Genomic DNA, 17573 nt, shown 5'->3' with positions numbered 1-17573 from the left:
AAAAATAATATTGTGAACTCCACGTTTTGCTATTCCATTTTTTCCAAAATCACAAACTTTTGCAATTCCTGGGATCCCCAAAACACCAGGTTTTCATTTTATTTCCTCATTGCAATCCGCCTCTGCTTCTTCGGGAACCAGACCCGGCCACATATTTGACGGTTCTCAGAGCTGAGGAGCAACGAACAGATCATCGGTACCTCGCAAAAAAAAAAGAACAAATCATTGATACGAGCTGCTTCCTGGTTTCAACAATTTGTTGGACGAAAGAGAGATAAAAAACAAGAAGGATGACTTTAATTCGCAAGCAATATGAGTTTGAAGCAATCACATAGTCGTAAGGTCATCTATAACTAGACCCCTCAAACCCTCTCTAAATTTGACGAATCTCACGGCTAAGGAGCATCGAACAGGTCATCAGTATGAGCAACTTTCTAGTTTCAACAATTTTTTGGACAAGTGGGAGATCAAAAAAAAAGAGAAAGACAACTTTAATTCGCGAACAATATCAATTTGAAGCAATGATATAGTCGTAAGAGCATCTACAATCGAACACTTCAACAGCCTGGTCACCGTCCGGCCGCAAAATAGACACCCAACCGGATCTCTCCAAAGACAACCCACTAGTAGAAAACAGGGTTTTGGTCCAAATCAATGCGTCCTTTAGTCCCGGTTCGAGCGGCTAGGGCGTCGGGAAGGCATTAGTCCCGATTCAAATGGGACCTTTAGTCCCGGTTTGAGACACGAACCGGGACTAAAGGGTGCGATCCGGGACTAAAGATTAGACCTTTAGTCCCGGTTTGAGACACCAACCGGGACTAACGGGTGCAACGCCATTTAGTCCCGGTTCGTGTCTCAAACCGGGACTAAAGGGGTTCAACTCTACCCCCCCCCCCGGTGTATCGCCATTTTGTGAAGGAAATATGCCCTAGAGGCAATAATAAAGTTATTATTTATTTCCTTATATCATGATAAATGTTTATTATTCATGCTAGAATTGTATTAACCGGAAACATAATACATGTGTGAATACATAGACAAACAAAGTGTCACTAGTATGCCTCTACTTGACTAGCTCGTTAATCAAAGATGGTTATGTTTCCTAACCATGAACAATGAGTTGTTATTTGATTAACGGGATCACATCATTAAGTGAATGATCTGATTGACATGACCCATTCCATTAGCTTAGCACCCGATCGTTTAGTATGTTGCTATTGCTTTCTTCATGACATATACATGGTCCTATGACTATGAGATTATGCAACTCCCGTTTGCCGGAGGAACACTTTGTGTGCTACCAAACGTCACAACGTAACTGGGTGATTATAAAGGAGCTCTACAGGTGTCTCCAAAGGTACATGTTGGGTTGGCGTATTTCGAGATTAGGATTTGTCACTCCGATTGTCGGAGAGGTATCTCTGGGCCCTCTCGGTAATGCACATCACTTAAGCCTTGCAAGCATTGCAACTAATGAGTTAGTTGTGGGATGATGTATTACAGAACGAGTAAAGAGACTTGCCGGTAACGAGATTGAACTAGGTATTGGAATACCGACGATCGAATCTCGGGCAAGTAACATACCGATGACAAAGGGAACAACGTATGTTGTCATGCGGTCTGACCGATAAAGATCTTCGTAAAATATGTAGGAGCCAATATGAGCATCCAGGTTCCGCTATTGGTTATTGACCGGAGACATGTCTCGGTCATGACTACATTGTTCTCGAACCCGTAGGGTCCGCACAATTAAGGTTACGATGACAGTTATATTATGAGTTTATGCATTTTTGATGTACCGAAGTTTGTTCGGAGTCCCAGATGTGATCACGGACATGACGAGGAGTCTCGAAATGGTTGAGACATAAAGATTGATATATTGGAAGCCTATGTTTGGATATCGGAAGTGTTCCGGGTGAAATCGAGATTTTACCGGAGTACCGGGAGGTTACCGGAACCCCCCGGGAGCTAGATGGGCCATAGTGGGCCTTAGTGGAAAAGAGAAGGGGCTGCCCAAAGTGGGCTGCGCGCCCCTCCCCTCCCTTGGTCCGAATAGGACAAGGAGAGGGGGCCGGCCACCCTCTCTCTCTTCCCCCCTCCGCGAATCCTATTCCAACTAGGATTGGGGGGGGGATCCTACTCCCAGAGGGAGTAGGACTCTCCTGGCGCGCCTCTACTAGGCCGGCCGCACCCCCCCTTTAGTCCTTTATATACGGAGGCAGGGGCACCCCAGAAACACACAAGTTGATCCACGTGATCATATTCTTAGCCGTGTGCGGTGCCCACTTCCACCATAGTCCTCGATAATATTGTAGCGGAGTTTAGGCGAAGCCCTGCTGCAGTAGTACATCAAGATCGTCACCACGCCATCGTGCTGACGGAACTCTTCCCCGACACTTTGCTGGATCGGAGTCCGGGGATCATCATCGAGCTGAACGTGTGCTAGAACTCGGTGGTGTCGTAGTTTCGGTGCTTGGTCGGTCGGGCCGTGAAGACGTACGACTACATCAACCAAACGCTTCCGTTGTCGATCTATAAGGTACATAGATCATACTCTCCCCTCTCGTTGCTATGCATCACCATGATCTTGCGTGTGCGTAGGAAATTTTTTGAAATTACTACGAAACCCAACAGTGGCATCCGAGCCTAGGTTTTATATGTTGATGTTATATGCACGAGTAGAACACAAGTGAGTTGTGGGCGATATAAGTCATACTGCTTACCAGCATGTCATACTTTGGTTTAGCGGTATTGTTGGACGAAGCGGCCCAGACCGACATTACGCGTACGCTTACGCGAGACCGGTTCTCCCGACGTGCTTTGCACAGAGGTGTTTTGCGGGTGACAGTTTCTCCAACTTTAGTTGAACTGAGTGTGGCTACGCCCGGTCCTTGCGAAGGTTAAAACAACACCAACTTGACAAACTATCGTTGTGGTTTTGATGCGTAGGTAAGATTGGTTCTTGCTTAAGCCCGTAGCAGCCACGTAAAACATGCAACAACAAAGTAGAGGACGTCTAACTTGTTTTTGCAGGGCATGTTGTGATGTGATATGGTCAAGACATGATGCTGAATTTTATTGTATGAGATGATCATATTTTGTAACCAAGTTATCGGCAACTGGCAGGAGCCATATGGTTGTCGCTTTATTGTATGCAATGCAATTGCGATGTAATGCTTTACTTTATCACTAAGCGGTAGCGATAGTCGTGGAAGCACAAGCTTGGCGAGACGACAACGATGCTACGATGGAGATCAAGATGTCACGCCGGTGACGTTGGTGATCACGACGGTGCTTCGGAGATGGAGATCACAAGCACAAGATGATGATGGCCATATCATATCACTTATATTGATTGCATGTGATGTTTATCTTTTATGCATCTTATCTTGCTTTGATTGACGGTAGCATTATAAGATGATCTCTCACTAATTATCAAGAAGTGTTCTCCCTGAGTATGCACCATTGCGAAAGTTCTTCGTGCTGAGACACCACGTGATGATCGGGTGTGATAGGCTCTACGTTCAAATACAACGGGTGCAAAACAGTTGCACACGCGGAATACTCAGGTTATACTTGACGAGCCAAGCATATACAGATATGGCCTCGGAACACGGAGACCGAAAGGTCGAGCGTGAATCATATAGTAGATATGATCAACATAATGATGTTCACCAATGAAACTACTCCATCTCACGTGATGATCGGACATGGTTTAGTTGATTTGGATCACGTAATCACTTAGAGGATTAGAGAGATGTCTATCTAAGTGGGAGTTCTTTAAGTAAATTAACTGAACCTAAATTTATCATGAAACTTAGTACCTGATAAGTATCTTGCTTGTTTATGCTTGTTTGTAGATAGATGGCTCGTGCTGTTGTTCCGTTGAATTTTAATGCGTTCCTTGAGAAAGCAAAGTTGAAAGATGATGGTAGCAATTACACGGACTGGGTCCGTAACTTGAGGATTATCCTCATTGCTGCACAGAAGAATTACATCCTGGAAGCACCGCTGGGTGCCAGGCCTGCTGCAGGAGCAACGCCGGATGTTATGAACGTCTGGCAAAGCAAAGCTGATGACTACTCAATAGTTCAGTGTGCCATGCTTTACGGCTTAGAATCAGGACTTCAATGACGTTTTGAACGTCATGAAGCATATGAGATGTTCCAGGAGTTGAAGTTAATATTTCAAGCAAATGCCCGGATTGAGATATATGAAGTCTCTAATAAGTTCTATAGCTGCAAGATGGAGGAGAACAGTTCTGTCAGTGAGCATATACTCAAAATGTCTGGGTATAATAATCACTTGATTCAATTGGGAGTTAATCTTCCAGATGATTGCGTCATTGACAGAATTCTCCAATCACTGCCACCAAGCTACAAGAGCTTCGTGATGAACTATAATATGCAAGGGATGAATAAGACTATTCCCGAGCTCTTCGCGATGCTGAAAGCCGCGGAGGTAGAAATCAAAAAGGAGCATCAAGTGTTGATGGTCAGCAAGACCACTAGTTTCAAGAAAAAGGGCAAAGGGAAGAAGAAGGGGAACTTCAAAAAGAACGGTAAGCAAGTTGCTACTCAAGAGAAGAAACCCAAACCTGGACCTAAGCCTGAAACTGAGTGCTTCTACTGCAAGCAGACTGGTCACTGGAAGCGGAACTGCCCCAAGTATTTGGCGGATAAGAAGGATGGCAAGGTGAACAAAGGTATATGTGATATACATGTTATTGATGTGTACCTTACTAATGCTCGTAGTAGCACCTGGGTATTTCATACTGGTTCTGTTGCTAATATTTGCAACTCGAAACAGGGACTACGGATTAAGCGAAGATTGGCTAAGGACGAGGTGACGATACGCGTGGGAAACGGTTCCAAAGTCGATGTGATCGCAGTCGGCACGCTACCTCTACATCTACCTTCGGGATTAATATTAGACCTAAATAATTGTTATTTGGTGCCAGCGTTAAGCATGAACATTATATCTGGATCTTGTTTGATGCGAGACGGTTATTCATTTAAATCAGAGAATAATGGTTGTTCTACTTATATGAGTAATATCTTTTATGGTCATGCACCCTTGAAGAGTGGTCTATTCTTGTTGAATCTCGATAGTAGTAACACACATATTCATAATGTTGAAGCCAAAAGATGCAGAGTTGATAATGATAGTGCAACATATTTGTGGCACTGCCGTTTAGGTCATATCGGTGTAAAGCGCATGAAGAAACTCCATACTGATGGACTTTTGGAACCACTTGATTATGAATCACTTGGTACTTGCGAACCGTGCCTCATGGGCAAGATGACCAAAACACCGTTCTCCGGTACTATGGAGAGAGCAACAGATTTGTTGGAAATCATACATACAGATGTATGTGGTCCGATGAATATTGAGGCTCGTGGCGGATATCGTTATTTTCTCACCTTCACAGATGACTTAAGCAGATATGGGTATATCTACTTAATGAAACATAAGTCTGAAACGTTTGAAAAGTTCAAAGAATTTCAGAGTGAAGTTGAAAATCATCGTAACAAGAAAATAAAGTTTCTACGATCTGATCGTGGAGGAGAACATTTGAGTTACGAGTTTGGTGTACATTTGAAAAATTATGGAATAGTTTCGCAACTCACGCCACCCGGAACACCACCGCGTAATGGTGTGTCCGAACGTCGTAATCGTACTTTACTAGATATGGTGCGATCTATGATGTCTCTTACTGATTTACCGCTATCGTTTTGGGGATACGCTCTAGAGACAGCCGCATTCACGTTAAATAGGGCACCATCAAAATCCGTTGACACGACGCCTTATGAACTGTGGTTTGGCAAGAAACCAAAGTTGTCGTTTCTGAAAGTTTGGGGCTGCGATGCTTATGTGAAAAAGCTTCAACCTGATAAGCTCGAACCCAAATCGGAGAAATGTGTCTTCATAGGATATCCAAAGGAGACTATTGAATACACCTTCTATCATAGATCCGAAGGCAAGACTTTTGTTGCTAAATTCGGAAACTTTCTGGAGAAGAAGTTTCTCTCGAAAGAAGTGAGTGGGAGGAAAGTAGAACTTGACGAGGTAACTGTACCTGCTCCCTTATTGGAAAGTAGTACATCACAGAAAACTGTTTCTGTGACACCTACACCAGTTAGTGAGGAAGCTAATGATGATGATCATGAAACTTCAGAACAAGATACTACTGAACCTCGTAGATCAACCAGAATAAGATCCGCACCAGAGTGGTACGGTAATCCCGTTCTGGAAGTCATGCTACTAGATCATGATGAACCTACAAACTATGAAGAAGCGATGGTGAGCCCAGATTCCACAAAGTGGCTCGAAGCCATGAAATCTGAGATGGGATCCATGTATGAGAACAAAGTATGGACTTTTGGTTGACTTGCCCGATGATCGGCAAGCAATTGAGAATAAATGGATCTTCAAGAAGAAGACTGACGCTGACGGTAATATTACTGTCTACAAAGCTCGACTTGTCGCAAAAGGTTTTCGGCAAGTTCAAGGGATTGACTACGATGAGACCTTCTCACCCGTAGCGATGCTTAAGTCTGTCCGAATCATGTTAGCAATTGCCGCATTTTATGATTATGAGATTTGGCAGATGGATGTCAAAACTGCATTCCTGAATGGATTTCTGGAAGAAGAGTTGTATATGATGCAACCAGAAGGTTTTGTCGATCCAAAGGGAGCTAACAAAGTGTGCAAGCTCCAGCGATCCATTTATGGACTGGTGCAAGCCTCTCGGAGTTGGAATAAACGTTTTGATAGTGTGATCAAAGCATTTGGTTTTATACAGACTTTTGGAGAAGCCTGTATTTACAAGAAAGTGAGTGGGAGCTCTGTAGCATTTCTGATATTATATGTGGATGACATATTACTAATTGGAAATGATGTAGAATTTCTGGATAGCATAAAGGGATACTTGAATAAGAGTTTTTCAATGAAAGACCTCGGTGAAGCTGCTTACATATTAGGCATTAAGATCTATAGAGATAGATCAAGACGCTTAATTGGAATTTCACAAACCACATACCTTGACAAAGTTTTGAAGAAGTTCAAAATGGATCAAGCAAAGAAAGGGTTCTTGCCTGTGTTACAAGGTGTGAAGTTGAGTAAGACTTAATGCCCGACCACTGCAGAAGATAGAGAGAATATGAAAGATGTTCCCTATGCTTCAGCCATAGGCTCTATCATGTATGCAATGCTGTGTACCAGACCTGATGTGTGCCTTGCTATAAGTCTAGCAGGGAGGTACCAAAGTAATCCAGGAGTGGATCACTGGACATCGGTCAAGAACATCCTGAAATACCTGAAAAGGACTAAGGATATGTTTCTCATATATGGAGGTGACAAAGAGCTCATCGTAAAAGGTTACGTTGATGCAAGCTTTGACACTGATCCGGACGATTCTAAATCGCAAACCGGATACATGTTTACATTAAACGGTGGAGCTGTCAGTTGGTGCAGTTCCAAACAAAGCATTGTAGCGGGATCTACATGTGAAGCGGAGTACATAGCTGCTTCGGAAGCAGCAAATGAAGGAGTCTGGATGAAGGAATTCATATCCGATCTAGGTGTCATACCTAGTGTTGGGGAACGTTGTAGAAAACAAAAATTTTCCTACGGTTTCACCAAGATCCATCTATGAGTTCATCTAGCAACGAGTGTTTGGATTGCATCTACATACCTTTGTAGATCACACGCGGAAGCGTTCAATGAATGGGGATGAGGAAGTCGTACACGACGTGATCCAAATCACCGAAGATCCTAGTGCCGAACGGACGGCACCTCCGTGTTCAACACACGTACGGTCAGCGCAACGTCTCCTTCTTCTTGATCCAGCAAGAGGGAATAAGAGGTTGAGGAAGATCCAGCAGCACGACGGCGTGGTGGTGGATGCAGGGCGTCACAGAAGCAGGGCATCGCCTTATACTACGAGAGAGAGGTGTAGCAGGGGAGAGGGAGGCGCCAGGACTCAGGGTGTAGCTGCCCCCTCCCTCCCCTTCATATATATAGGCTCCCTAGGGAGGGCGCCGGCCCTAGGAGATTGGATCTCCTAGGGGGGCGGCGGCCAGGGCTGGAGTGGCCCCCAAGCCAAGGTGGGGCGCCTCCCCACCCCTAGGGTTTCAACCCTAGGCGCATGGGGTGGGCCTAGGGGGGCGCACCAGCCCACTATGGGCTGGTTCCCTCCCCACTTTGGCCCATGGGGCCCTCCGGGATGGGTGGCCCCACCCGGTGGACCCCCGGGACCCTTCCGGTGGTCCCGGTACAATACCGGTGACCCCGAAACTTGTCCCGATGGCCGAAACAGCACTTCCTATATATAATTCTTTACCTCCGGACCATTCCGGAACTCCTCGTGACGTCCGGGATCTCATCCAGGACCCCGAACAACATTCGGGTTACTGCATATACATATCTTCACAACCCTAGCGTCACCGAACCTTAAGTGTGTAGACCCTATGGGTTCGGGAGACAAGCAGACATGACCGAGACGACTCTCCGGTCAATAACTAATAGCGGGATCTGGATACCCATGTTAGCTCCCACATGCTCGACGATGATCTCATCGGATGAACCACGATGTCGAGGATTTAAGCAACCCCGTATGCAATTCCCTTTGTCAATCGGTATGTTACTTGCCCGAGATTCGATCGTCGGTATCCCAATACCTCGTTCAATCTCGTTACCGGCAAGTCACTTTACTCGTACCGTAATGCATGATCCCGTGACCAGACACTTGGTCACTTTGAGCTCATTATGATGATGCATTACCGAGTGGGCCCAGTGATACCTCTCCGTCATATGGAGTGACAAATCCCAGTCTTGATCCGTGTCAACCCAACAGACACTTTCGGAGATACCTGTAGTGCACCTTTATAGTCACCCAGTTACGTTGTGATGTTTGGTACACCCAAAGCACTCCTACGGTATCCGGGAGTTACACGATCTCATGGTCAAAGGAAAAGATACTTGACATTGGAAAAGCTCTAGCAAACGAACTACACGATCTTGTGCTATGCTTAGGATTGGGTCTTGTCCATCACATCATTCTCCTAATGATGTGATCCCGTTATCAATGACATCCAATGTCCATAGCCAGGAAACCATGACTATCTGTTGATCAACGAGCTAGTCAACTAGAGGCTTACTAGGGACATATTATGGTCTATGTATTCACACGTGTATTACGATTTCCGGATAATACAGTTATAGCATGAATAAAGACAATTATCATGAACAAAGAAATATAATAATAATACTTTTATTATTGCCTCTAGGGCATATTTCCAACACCTAGTGCATCGGGTCCAATGAAAATCTTTTGTGACAATACTGGTGCAATTGCCTTGGCAAAGGAATCCAGATTTCACAAGAGAACCAAGCACATCAAGAGACGCTTCAATTCCATCCGGGATCTAGTCCAGGTGGGAGACATAGAGATTTGCAAGATACATACGGATCTGAATGTTGCAGACCCGTTGACTAAGCCTCTTCCACGAGCAAAACATGATCAGCACCAAGGCTCCATGGGTGTTAGAATCATTACTGTGTAATCTAGATTATTGACTCTAGTGCAAGTGGGAGACTGAAGGAAATATGCCCTAGAGGCAATAATAAAGTTATTATTTATTTCTTTATATCATGATAAATGTTTATTATTCATGCTAGAATTGTATTAACCGGAAACATAATACATGTGTGAATACATAGACAAACAAAGTGTCACTAGTATGCCTCTACTTGACTAGCTCGTTAATCAAAGATGGTTATGTTTCCTAACCATGAACAATGAGTTGTTATTTGATTAACGGGATCACATCATTAAGTGAATGATCTGATTGACATGACCCATTCCATTAGCTTAGCACCCGATCGTTTAGTATGTTGCTATTGCTTTCTTCATGACATATACATGTTCCTATGACTATGAGATTATGCAACTCCCGTTTGCTGGAGGAACACTTTGTGTGCTACCAAACGTCACAACGTAACTGGGTGATTATAAAGGAGCTCTACAGGTGTCTCCAAAGGTACATGTTGGGTTGGCGTATTTCGAGATCAGGATTTGTCACTCCGATTGTCGGAGAGGTATCTCTGGGCCCTCTCGGTAATGCACATCACTTAAGCCTTGCAAGCATTGCAACTAATGAGTTAGTTGCGGGATGATGTATTACAGAACGAGTAAAGAGACTTGCCGGTAATGAGATTGAACTAGGTATTGGAATACCGACGATCGAATCTCAGGCAAGTAACATACCGATGACAAAGGGAACAACGTATGTTGTCATGCGGTCTGACCGATAAAGATCTTTGTAGAATATGTAGGATCCAATATGAGCATCCAGGTTCCGCTATTGGTTATTGACCGGAGACATGTCTCGGTCATGACTACATTGTTCTCGAACCCGTAGGGTCCGCACACTTAAGGTTACGATGACAGTTATATTATGAGTTTATGCATTTTTGATGTACCGAAGTTTGTTCGGAGTCCCGGATGTGATCACGGACATGACGAGGAGTCTCGAAATGGTTGAGACATAAAGATTGATATATTGGAAGCCTATGTTTGGATATCGGAAGTGTTCCGGGTGAAATCGGGATTTTACCGGAGTACCGGGAGGTTACCGGAACCCCCCGGGAGCTAGATGGGCCATAGTGGGCCTTAGTGGAAAAGAGAAGGGGCTTCCCAAAGTGGGCTGCGCGCCCCTCCCCTCCCTTGGTCCGAATAGGACAAGGAGAGGGGGGCGGCCACCCTCTCTCTCTTCCCCCCTCCGCGAATCCTATTCCAACTATGATTGGGGGGGGGGAATCCTACTCCCAGAGGGAGTAGGACTCTCCTGGCGCGCCTCTACTAGGCCGGCCGCACCCCCCCTTTAGTCCTTTATATACGGAGGCAGGGGCACCCCAGAAACACACAAGTTGATCCACGTGATCATATTCTTAGCCGTGTGCGGTGCCCCCCTTCCACCATAGTCCTCGATAATATTGTAGCGGAGTTTAGGCGAAGCCCTGCTGCAGTAGTACATCAAGATCGTCACCACGCCGTCGTGCTGACGGAACTCTTCCCCGACACTTTGCTGGATCGGAGTCCGGGGATCGTCATCGAGCTGAACGTGTGCTAGAACTCGGAGGTGCCGTAGTTTCGGTGCTTGATCGGTCGGGCCGTGAAGATGTACGACTACATCAACCAAACGCTTCTGTTGTCGATCTATAAGGTACATAGATCATACTCTCCCCTCTCGTTGCTATGCATCACCATGATCTTGCGTGTGTGTAGGAAATTTTTTGAAATTACTACGAAACCCAACATTTTGGTTTAAAAAAACAGAAGAAAATGGTAAAAACTTCAAAAATTAAAATCCCGACCATCCTTGCCCCGACCACGTTGTTGCCCCAGACACCGTCGTGGGATGTCCTACTCATATGGACATACACCTCACCATCTATGTGTTCGACGAAGTGCTTGAGACTTTTTTTTTATTTTGTATGGAAACAATGGATTCGTCGAATGTTGAGTATGAGAACAAGGAGCTTCATGAATTCATATACAAAGAGTTTGTCAATTCATCGGATTCAGGCGACGGAGATGCTGAAATGATGTTGTTGACGAGCATCCAAGAAGAAACAGAGATGCAAGTGAACCATGTTTTGACCTCAAGGATTCGATAAAAAGGGCAGGGGAGTTGTTCCCCAGGATAAGATCGATGACGCACCTGCATACCATGATGGGTTTCAGATGAGCAAACATTTGTTCTTGCACATAGTGAATGTTGTGGAGGCAGATGATCCTTATTTCAAGTTGAGGAATGATTATTGTGGACACATGCATTCTCTCCTCTACAGAAATGCATGGCTACTATGAGGATGCTTGCATATGGTACCTCCACAGAAGTCCTTGATGAGATTCTTCGAATGGGGGAGAGGATATGTCTTGATGCTGCGATCAAATTTGCCCACGCCATGGTGAAGGTGTTTGGACCGCAATACCTGAGAGAACCAACTGTCTAGGACACAAAAAAGTTATTGGCAATTTGAGCAGGAAGAGGTTTTCTAGGTATGCTCGGTTTAGTTGATTTACATTCTTTACAACGAAAGAACTGCATGAAAGGTTCGCACGGTAGTACCATGATCACACCAATCAAAGACTATATCTGATCCCCGTGGTAACAAATAATGTAACTTTACACAAATGCAAAAAGGAGCTAGGAAAGATATGAAGAGGGCATTCGGAGTGCTCCAAGCTTGATATTGAGACATCGTGGTAAGTGATGATATGTTGTGTAATCTTGCACAACATGGCTGTGGAGGATGATAGCAAAGGGGCAGCCCACACGCTTGATATTGAGAAGTCCAAAGTACATGTCAACCTACCGGAACAAGATGAAGAGCATATTGTGAACTTTCTGTAGATGGATCGACGACTTCAAGTTCAACAGGTGCACTTTCAACTACTCAATGGAGCATATGCGGGCCCAGAATAAGGGCCAGTTCTTTTCGGCGATTCTCCCAGAATCGCCCCCCTCCCCAGTTTCTTCCAGAATCGCCACTCTATATTTTTTTTACAATCCTATCTAGTTAAGATCTAATTAGCTAGAATTGTAAAAAACATATGGAGTGGTGATTCTGGGAGAAGCTGGAGAGGGGGGCGATTCTGGTAGAATCGCCCAAAAAAACTGGCCCTAAAGATTAATGAATTCTATGTTTGAGTTATGCACTCCGGATAATTTTTATATTTGAACTATGTATTTTTGGCTGCAAATAAATTATATTTATCTGTGATATTCATTGTTACATATCGTATGATTGACATGGAAAGCCTGCTACATTATCTAATCATGACAAATTTAAGCGGTCGCCAGAGTATGTGCTTATTGTATTGTGTTTGTATTCACTTGATGTTTCATTTCAAGTCAATAAAATACCCTTTTTCAAAAGAAAAGAAGAGTTTGCCAAGCAAAAACACATACGAACACTGAATTTTAGAAACATAGGGGAAACAAAACACACAATGTGATTATAACAAAATTCACGTTATATACTTAAAGAAATTGAAGCCTGCTACATCATCTAATCACGCTAAATTGAAGCGGTCGCCAGGGCGATCGTAGCAAGCAGATCGGAAGTGCCCCCTAGCGACCTCGAAGCTGAGCCGAGCGTCAACCGCGGCATATCTGATCCGTTCAAGGGTCAACGGGAACACACCCCATCCCGACCTCCTTAACTTCTCGCACTCCCCGTCCTTGCTGAGCTTCGTTCCCAGCAGGTAGTTTGCCAAATCAATCAACGACGGTGTAGGCTTGCTGCAGACGTTCTTTGGAATCTCAACACGCTGCTGCAGGTCCATGGAAGACGCGATTTTCAGCCCGTAGTAGGCCAGCATCTCCTGGTCCTGGCTGATCCCGGCTCCGCAGAAGACGATGTCCTTGTCGGCGAGAAACCTCCTGAGCATTGCCGGTACGTGCCCCGCGTGCACGATGTGGTACACCAGGCACTCGTTGGCGACGCAGAGCTGAAGCACGGCGGCGCGTTGCCTCTCTTCCTTTGGCAGGTCCTTCTGCCTCTTCCCGAAGACGGCGTTGGTGAACTCGGTGTCTAGGCCGACGAGCTTCTTCTCGGCGGCCCGGAGGTAGGTCGCCCACACGCGCGATATCCACGCCTCCACCGTGGCTGCTCGGACGGTGACGGTCGCTTTGATGTCGATGCCTTGGGAGTCGAAGTAGTACGGCCTTTCATCCTTGGGCGGCTGACGCGCCATTTGGAAGCAGCAAAGGCTGGATTCGGAGGTGGCAACGATGATGATCCCTTCGCCGGGTATAATGATATCAGCGTGGAAATAATGAAAGAAGATGGTTGTCCTGATCGATTCGCCATGTATATATAGAGAGAGAGCATGCATGTTGTCACGTACGCGTAGGTATACGAATACGAGTCGGGTTGGGAGTTGCTCTCCAATCCTGAATCGGAGACGAACAACGCGTGATTGGGGGAGTTCCCTCCGCCTCCGGATTCCATCATCATATGCATTACGTGCTCCCCAAGACAGTATTGAGGCCTTGATCGATTTCGATCGGCCACGGCGGCACTACTAGTTGTCGTGTGCTGGACGACTGGGAGATCGAAAGGGTACAGCGTCCGGTCCGCAAGGTGGCCGTGGACGCCTTTCATTCCTGCCACGGCTCCGGCTCCGGCTCCGGCCACGAACCACTGGAGCCGGAGGCTTTCGCGGACGGAGATTCTCCAAACCTATAAGGCTAACAGCAGCATAACTGAAGTCGGGCTAAACATACCTCTGTTAAGAAGTGAGCTCTGAAAATGGAGTTGTAAGAAAGCTTTCGGTATCCATCTCATGTTAGCACTGAAAATGCATGACACTGAAATGAACAGAGCAGTGACAGGGAAATAGAAAATAATGGGAGTTTCTCCAAGAAAGGAAAACAGAATTAGAATATAAATTCTCAATGTTTGTGTCAGTTTTCAAGGTTCTACTATTATACTTCCTCCGTTTCAAATTACTTGTCGCAGAAATGGATGTATCTAGAACTAAAATACATTTAGATACATCCATTTTTATGACGAGTAATTCGGAACGGAGGGAGTAGATGACAATACATCACTGTTGGAACAAGAAGTTTGTGTCAGTTTTGAAGGTTCTACTACTCCCTCCGTTCCTAAATATAAGTCTTTCTAGAGATTGCACTATAGAGACTACATTCGGAAGTATATAGATGTTTTTTAAAATATAGGTTTACTTATTTTGCTTCGTATATAGTTTATAGAGAAATTTTTTAAAAGACTTATATTTAGAAACGAAGGGAGTATTATATATGGCAATACGTCACTGTTGGAACAAAAGAAAACCGAACAGCTCAGTTTACTTCAGTTACCTCGCCGCCCTGTAATCTTTGGACCCTCTCTGCTTCTTCTCTGATACAAACAAGGTTGGTTTGGATCTCTTTGCAGATCCTTCCTTCCAATAGCCGGAGTGGAACCCAGAGCTTAGGCTCCAGCTCCACCACATAAGAAAGCGTACTCCGAAATTCCTGGCCCATCGAAACTTCCCAACCTTCGTCAGTAGTAGCATCAACCTACACGGGATCGAAGTACGAACCAGATTACCAAGATGAGTCCAGTCAATCGTCTTGGTTTTGAGTCAGTGGCATACATGTATGTGTTGTTCTCGCTGACAATCATCGTGCCAGACTAACATGTACTCCCTCCATTTTTTTGTACTCTGCATATAGGATTCGTCTTAAGCCAAACTACTTTGACCAAAATTATATTAAAAAATATCAATATCTACAATACTGAAGATATATAATATGAAAATTAATATCATGATGCATTTATAATGATATTGGTTTGAATGTTGATTTTATCTATAAACTTGATTAAACTTTATAAAGTTTGACTAAAGACAAATCTTATATGCGGAGTAAAAAGAAACGTAGAGAGTAAAAAGAAACGTAGGGAGTACACAGAACATCACGCTTTCATTTTGTGCAGGTTATTTTCCGAGCCACGACATTGATCCGTTCGTGGTCGCTACTCACTCCGATGGAGGTTAGGGAGCATTTGGTTACTGGATTTATCCGCTGGGAGATGGTAGTTCGGAATATCTTCAACCGGTTTGGATGGCGGTCATGTTTTTTTTAGAAAAGGAGGATGACCCCCGGCCTCTGCATCTGGGAGGTGCATACGGCCACTTTATTGATTATTCTCGAGGATCTTACAAAGTATTACAACAATATGTCTGAATCCACCATCTTGGCAACATATGCCGCTACTCCTATCCAAAATGATGAAGGGGTGCTAGCTGGGCCACTACCCAAACCACTCACCTAACCCTAACATCAAAAGCCGGAAGCCGAAACTCATTCGGAGGCCCCAGCCGAGCCACATACCGGGTCTGGGGCACAATCCGGTCAGACGCACTCGTGTGTCGTCGCCGCCATCTTCCACAGGTCTTCAGATCATATTGAGGCTTCTACCTTGTCTGGCCACTCAGCCATCGACGTCACCATGACGCCAGACAGCAACCTCCTCCTGCGCGACCCCATCTCCGCACATCGGACGCCGAGTCTCCACATCGCCATGCCATCGATCTCCGCCGCCATCAAAGTGTGAGATGAAACACCGCTCCACCATCCCTCCAGCCAGCACTTGCTCCAAGACGATGCCCCCAGAAGGGTAAGAGATAGAACACCATCATCATCCGATCCGGAAGACCCAGATCTGGGGTTTCCCCCTGAGCACCCCGAACCTGATGGCGCAGACTGCCGACGATGCCTCGGCCATCGGCAGTAGCTCCACCAGACGAGCGTCGCCTACGTCGCCGCAGCCTCCAAGATGAAGCTGACCAGAATGCATGTGTCGACACCGAACTGCCGCCACTTCTACCGCCACTTGAGCAGCCCCCGAGCAACGCCTTCAAGAAGGAGCACGGCACCGTGGTGTCGTCGTCGCTTGGAACAAGGGGTTCTGAGGTTTTCACCCGAGCTCCTGGGAGGGGTGGAAGGAAGGAGGTCCTCTCCGAAGCCTCCAACGAGGGAAGCAACACCCAAAGGCACTGCCATCGGATGACGGTCATGTAATAGGATATGCAATTAGTTTACCTATCTCTTTTTAGCCAGCCGGTTGTGGCTTCCCTTATTTGGCTAGTTTGTCTTTCTAGCCTATTGGCTCTGAGTGAGCTTTTTTTCAGTTGGAGAATTTTGAGACCTTATTGAAACCTTATTTATTTGTTTTAATAAGATGGCCGTATGCATTATTCTGATGCAGAGACCGGGATGACCCCATTTTCGAAAAAAAAAGGGAGTACACAGTTGTTATTCTTGTAGTGTGCTTTTTGCCTTATTCCTTAAGCTCGAATATCTTAGCGTGGAGTCACTCATATACTGTCCTGTTCGCATTTTCCCATATCACTACCTCGTGACCTTCCCATTGCTTATAGATAAGCAAAAGCGCTCCATCAGTGGTAAATCCTGCCTTGGACAAAAGGTGTACCAAACGCCATTACAAAACTGGCATCTTTGTGAGAAATACAGTTACAACTTGTAGCTGGCTTCGTAACTCTCCTATGAAAATAGCTAGCATAGTTGAAAACGAATGTAATCACCATGATTGATTAATGAAAGTTTCTTTCCCACAAAACAAAACTTGGTGATATCCATAATGAACTTCTATATAAAAAACACACGCAATCAAATATTGTCTCGATGTGGAGCTAGTATCTCTTTCCACATCCATCTGCCGCCTTGCCGTGGCCACAAGTCTTCCCGCCGCCTCTTCTGCCGCATCACTCTCTTCTTCTTGGACCTCCCTTTCTACTTGGAGATGAGAGGGGAATGCCGGAGTTGCTAATCTACTATCACTATAAAGAGAAGAGAAGGGCAGATTTAAACAATCACATCCATTTATCATCAAAATCTAATGACCCTTAATCTTTTTGTGTTTAACGCTACCAACCACGCATTAAGTCACAATTGATCGATCGCTAATTTACCCCGCAGTAAAAAAAGAAAAACAAAACCGCCCGCACGAACTCCTCCTCCTCCTCCCGC

General features: G+C 45.2%; 1 protein-coding gene across 1 annotated transcript; it reads right to left on the bottom strand.

Moving 5' to 3' along the window:
• Nucleotides 1-13084: 13084 nt before the first annotated feature.
• On the bottom strand, nt 13085-13768 carry LOC125547371 (Werner Syndrome-like exonuclease). Its single transcript, XM_048711264.1, has one exon. It carries the CDS (start codon nt 13766-13768, stop codon nt 13085-13087), a length of 684 nt encoding a protein of 227 aa, XP_048567221.1.
• Nucleotides 13769-17573: the final 3805 nt, after the last annotated feature.

The sequence above is a fragment of the Triticum urartu genome, chromosome 3, assembly GCF_003073215.2.
Source record: "Triticum urartu cultivar G1812 chromosome 3, Tu2.1, whole genome shotgun sequence".
NCBI lineage: Eukaryota > Viridiplantae > Streptophyta > Magnoliopsida > Poales > Poaceae > Triticum > Triticum urartu.
The sequence above is the reverse complement of the archived record's forward strand: the minus strand, read 5'-3'. Positions and strand labels throughout refer to the sequence as shown.

What these genes read in the sequence shown, in the direction of transcription:
- LOC125547371 (XM_048711264.1), bottom strand. Translation starts at nt 13,768, where the DNA reads ATGGCGCGTCAGCCGCCCAAGGATGAAAGGCCGTACTACTTCGACTCC.